Source organism: Chlorella variabilis, assembly GCF_000147415.1.
Source record: "Chlorella variabilis unplaced genomic scaffold CHLNCscaffold_33, whole genome shotgun sequence".
Classification (NCBI taxonomy): domain Eukaryota; kingdom Viridiplantae; phylum Chlorophyta; class Trebouxiophyceae; order Chlorellales; family Chlorellaceae; genus Chlorella; species Chlorella variabilis.
Genome location: NW_005435055.1, coordinates 4,250 through 9,233, shown reverse-complemented (window position 1 = coordinate 9,233; position 4,984 = coordinate 4,250). Strand labels below are relative to the sequence as shown.

The 4,984-nt window shown below is 64.4% G+C and overlaps 1 protein-coding gene across 1 annotated transcript in view; it reads left to right on the top strand.

Moving 5' to 3' along the window:
• The window catches only part of CHLNCDRAFT_28318 (hypothetical protein), a gene marked incomplete at both ends in the record, with an annotated part of 5,929 nt that extends 1,844 nt beyond the window's left edge, over window positions 1-4,085 (top strand). The window contains 14 exons of the mRNA XM_005843204.1: window positions 49-153; window positions 369-438; window positions 655-771; window positions 1,009-1,100; window positions 1,278-1,402; window positions 1,595-1,743; window positions 2,207-2,269; window positions 2,416-2,512; window positions 2,727-2,808; window positions 3,012-3,074; window positions 3,224-3,311; window positions 3,495-3,601; window positions 3,766-3,852; window positions 3,969-4,085. Coding sequence (XP_005843266.1) covers window positions 49-153; window positions 369-438; window positions 655-771; window positions 1,009-1,100; window positions 1,278-1,402; window positions 1,595-1,743; window positions 2,207-2,269; window positions 2,416-2,512; window positions 2,727-2,808; window positions 3,012-3,074; window positions 3,224-3,311; window positions 3,495-3,601; window positions 3,766-3,852; window positions 3,969-4,085 — 1,362 coding nt within the window. The remainder of the gene's footprint in view (window positions 1-48; window positions 154-368; window positions 439-654; window positions 772-1,008; window positions 1,101-1,277; window positions 1,403-1,594; window positions 1,744-2,206; window positions 2,270-2,415; window positions 2,513-2,726; window positions 2,809-3,011; window positions 3,075-3,223; window positions 3,312-3,494; window positions 3,602-3,765; window positions 3,853-3,968) is intronic.
• Window positions 4,086-4,984: the final 899 nt, after the last annotated feature.

Genomic DNA, 4,984 nt, shown 5'->3' with positions numbered 1-4,984 from the left:
GCCCCGCTCCCCGCACTGCCCCCGCCCCGCGCACCCCCCCCCCTGCAGATGATGCCTGAGCTGGGGTTTGGGCCCGACGACAACGACCGCCTGGTGGCCTCCTACTCGGGCGGCTGGCAGATGCGCATGTGCCTGGGCAAGATCCTGCTCAAGGTGGGCGCGGGGCGCTGGGGGTGGCACGCACGGTGCGGCGGCAGCGGGAGGCCGCTGCCTGGCAGCGCCAGCCTGTGCCTGCCCCACCTCGCCCGGAGCCCCGCGGCGGCCCCCTCCCTGCCCTAGCCGCCCTGCCTCCTAGCGTGCTGCTGCCCTGCCTGCCGCCCCCGCTCACCCTCCCTCCCCGCCGCCCCTCCCCCCCGCCTGCTGCGCAGGACCCCGACCTGCTGCTGCTGGATGAGCCCACCAACCACCTGGACCTGGACGCCATCGAGTGGCTGGAGGGTGAGGGCGCTGGGCTGGGGAGCGTACAAGCTCAAGGCTGGCAATGGCGGCCTGCTGCTGCTACAGCTGCTGCCGGGCAGTTCCCTCCCTCCCGCCCAGCCAGCCAGCCCGCCGCCGACCGCCCGCTCGCTGCCCGCCGCACAGCCCCCTGGGCCGCCTGCGTGCGCACCCTCCCACCCACCGCCGCCGCCATCCCCTGCCCCCGCTGCCCCGCAGGCTACCTGAAGAAGCAGGAGATCCCCATGGTCATTGTGTCCCACGACCGCGAGTTCCTGGACCAGCTGTGCACCAAGATTGTGGAGACGGAGCGAGGGGTGGCGCACACGTTCAAGGGTGGGCGCGCGCGCGGGCATGTGCAGGGCCGGCAGCCGAATGGGGGCCGGTGGTAGCAACCGGCGGCAGGCAGGGCTCCCGGGTGCTGCGTGGCGCTGCATCCTTGCAGGCGCCATTGCTTCCGCCTGCCGCCGCTGCTGCTGCTCACTCCTGCCGCTGCAGCCTTTCCCCCGCCTCCTTGCTGCCTGCCTTCCCTGACACCCCGTCCCCCCGCCCCCTGCCCACCACCGCCCTCAGGCAACTACACCGAGTACGTGAAGCAGAAGGAGGAGCGCAACGCGCAGCAGTGGGTGGCCTGGGAGAAGCAGCAGAAGGAGATTGGGCGGCAGGTGGGCGGCGGGGACGGGCGGCTGCGCCCGCTGGCGGCGCTGCCTCTGCCGCCACTGCCGTCTGCACCCTCTCCCCCCCCGCGTTCTGCACCCTCTGGTACCTGCCCTCCACCTGTTCCCTGCCTCCTGCCCTGCCTCACCGCTGGCCCATGTCGCCCGCCCGCCTGCCACCTACAGGAGGAGATGATGCGGAGGCTGGCGGCGGGTGCCAACTCGGGCCGCGCCTCCACCGCCGAAAAGGCGCTGGAGCGGCTCAAGGCGGAGGGGACGTATGTGGAGAAGCCCTTTGTTCCCAAGAAGCGGTGAGGGCGTGTGGTGGTGGGGTGCAGCTGGGCTGTGGGGCGAGGGGACTGGCTGGTTGGAGAGAGAATCCCAGCGGGCTGGGCGGTGCCTGCGTTGCCTGCTGCTGCCCGTAACACGGCTTGTTGCTGGGGGTCGTGCCGCCCACCCCGCCTCGCGCTGCATGCCCCGCCACGCTGCCGCTGCCGCTGCAGCGCCTTCTTCTTCCCGCCCGTGGAGACCATGGGCCAGGTGGCCGTGCGCATCGAGGGCCTGACCCACGGCTATGGCGGCGACCACCTGTTTGAGGAGGCGGACTTGACCATTGAGAAGGGCGAGCGCGTGGCCATCATCGGGCCCAATGGTGGGGCTGCTGCTTTCTGGTTGGGGGGGTGGGCGAGTCTGGTGGGTGCACATACAGCAGGCACCTGCTACAGCAGGATTTGCGGAGCTGCAGATCCATCAACACATGCTGCGCCTAAGAAAGGCCTTCTTTGAAGGCGCTGGAGCTAGTGTCTAAACCCTCCGAGAGGGCGCAGGTTCGATTCCTCCCATGTCGAAACTTTGTGAGGACAAACGCGGCATAGCTGACCGGCTCAGCGCCAATCCAAGCCAATTCCTTCGGGAACGCCTAATAGAATCGCCAAGGCTTCGGCACAGGCCTCCCCGGGACCCATTCACTACTAGTGGGGGGTACTGCACTTGGCGCGTCGGGCAGATCAAATAATGGTCTAAAGCTAGACGTTAAAACCGGGAAGTTAAGTCTGTGGAGGCTCTTCCCCACCTTTACCTTTACCTTTGCCTTGCCGCTGCCGCCGGTGCTGCAGGAGCGGGCAAGAGCACGCTGCTGAGGCTGCTCATGGGGCGCGAGGAGGCGCAGGAGGGGACGGGTGCGCTGCTGCAGCACGCCGTGTCGCACAGCGCAGCAGGGGAGCTGCAGGCAGCGGCCATGCTGCCTGCTGGTGTCGCATTTTGCTCCGGCGCACGTGCACCCATTTCCACCCCTGCTCCCTCGTGCCGCTCGCTCCCCCCGCAGTTGAGCTGGGGTCATATGGCGTGGTGCCCAACTACTTTGAGCAGAACCAGGCTCAGGCGCTTGACCTCAACCTCACAGTCATCGAGACACTGGTCAGGTGGGGTTGGCCGGCTGCTGGTAGGGCTGGAGCGCAGGCGCCGGTGTGGCAGGGTAGTTGAGCGCGGCAGCTGGGCGGCGCGGCTGCTGTCATCTGGCCGCCAAGTGTGCGGCAGATGGGTGGCCGTGCGTCTGCCATTGAGAAGAAGAGGAGCGCAGCTGTACTGTGGCATTCACCAAATCCTGCCTGCCCATGCTGCCCCGCCTTGGTGCAGGGCTGCCCCCGATGCCAAACTGAATGAGATCAAGGGGCTGCTGGGCAAGATGCTGTTCAGCGGCACGGGCATGGAGAAGAAGGTGGGTAGCAAGAGGGAAGGCTTGCTGGTGCAGTATGGTGCCAGCTGTTGCCAGGGGGCAATGGATGCAACCCGCACGGGAAGTTGCACCTGCGATGTGGTGCAGCAGGGCGGGGGCAGGGCTGCTCCTGTTCCTGCTCTTTGCTGCAACACATCGTCTCTCCAGCTGAGTTCCACCTAGTTCCGCCGCTGGTGCCCCTGCAGGTGGAGTGGCTGAGCGGCGGCGAGAAGGCGCGGCTGGCGCTGGCCAAATTCATGCTCACGCAGGTGAGAGCTTGTTGCCTGGCAGCGCGGCTGCTGATCTGGCAATTGCCGGGGCTGCTTCATTTAACGCTGCAGCGCTGCCAGCTCCTTGCTGCCGGCGCACGCCACCGACTGGGCCGCCTTCCACCGCTCTGCATTTTCCACCTCTGCAGGGCACGCTGCTGGTGCTGGATGAGCCCACCAACCACCTGGACATCCCCTCCAAAGAGACGCTGGAGGAGGCTGTGCGCGCCTTTGAGGGTGCGACTGCTGGCTCCTCATCAGCTGTTGCTGCCTTTCAACGATGTTTGCCTGCTTTGTGTTGTAGTGCTTCTGCTATTACTGCAACCCGTTTGTGTGTGCAAGCTGTGTGCAACACTGCCTCTTGTCGCCCCAACCAGCCACCCCGTTTTTCGGTGCCCCCGTTTCGTTGCTCCTTTTCAGGCAGCGTGATTGCGGTCAGTCACGACCGCTACTTCCTGCGCCGCATCGCCACCCGCATCGTGACGGTGCAAGGCGGCAAGCTGGTGGACTACCAGGGCGACTATGAGGTGGGTGGGGCGAGGGGTCATAGAGCGGTGCGGTTTGCGCATTGCTGCCAGCGAAGCCGTGTTTGTTTGCGCGGGTGGATCCATCCTGCAGATGTGTGTGCCCCGTCCTCCCCGGGTCGGTGTAAACCGACAAGGCCAGCTCGGTGTTGCTCTTCTTGTTGCAGCTCTTCCTGGAGCAGAACAAGGAGGAGGCGGAGAAGATGGCGGAGAAGGAGGAGAAGGCACGGGAGATAGAGAAGTCGACCATCAAGGTAGGTTGTGCATGTGGGTGGCATGGCAGGCGATGCGTATAGTTGTGAAGATGTCGGTTGCTGCCGTTCGATGGCTTAACAGCCTGGCCTATCAGCGTGGCGCCCCGTGGTTGCAGGCTAAGAGCAAGATGAGCAAGGCGGAGAAGGCCAAGACGAAGAAGGAGAAGGCCAAGTCGTTCAACCAGTCGGCGGGCAGCGGCAAGGTTGCCAAAAACGCCAAGCGGTGGAACTAAGCGCGTTGTTGCTGCCACGTTCTCGCACAACTTGTCGTGCTACTTATGTACTCTAGATGGGAGTGTCTATCCTCTCGCTCCAAACTTTGCTGACTTGCTTCCGTTTAATTTTGGCGTCGTGCCTCCCTCGCTCTCATTCTCAATTCATTGTTTGGCGAGCTGCCGCGCATTTGTGGCGCCGCCCTTCACTCCTGGCGCCGATATAGCCTTGTGGTCTCTCGAATTTGCCTCGTTCACGTGTAACGCCCTCTGTCTGACTGTTACACCCATAAGGAGCAAGGGAATACTACAGGCCCTATTGTGCTGTTGCAGCTAGAAAAGGGGGGAGGAGGCACCATACACAAACGAAGGGCGACGGGAAAGGGGTGGGGTGCAGACAGAGCATAGGGGAGAGAGTTGTCTTGCTTGTGCTTGCTTGTGTGGGCTTAAAGTCTGGTAAAGCAAGAACTAGCTTGCAACATAGACTTCCCGCCGAAACGGGACGGGAACCGGGCGAAAGCAGAGAAAGCAATAAAACAGGGGTGGAGCAAGGCGACATGCAACGCAAGCAGCTGATAGGGCACGCATCGAAACGTGTGTGACTGGCAAAGTGGCATGGCGCATTGGGGAGAAACGCAACGGTACGGGAGCATGGGCTGGCCAAACGGCAGTGCGGAACGGTAGGTCACTAGAAAAGCAGGGAAAGGCGCACTATGTATGCAATGAGGGCAGCCCCGGCTCGGGTCCGTTGAGAAAGCAGTGGGCGGGAGGGGGGAGGCCCCGGTGTGGGCGGGCCCCATCGAGGGGGGATGGGCGCGCAAGCGGCCAGATGGGGCGGGGCGCGGGCGGCAGTAGAGTTTTGCGGCCGGATGGGATATAGGGCAATGAGCGTTGAGCAGTGTGCGATGAGCAATGAGCAA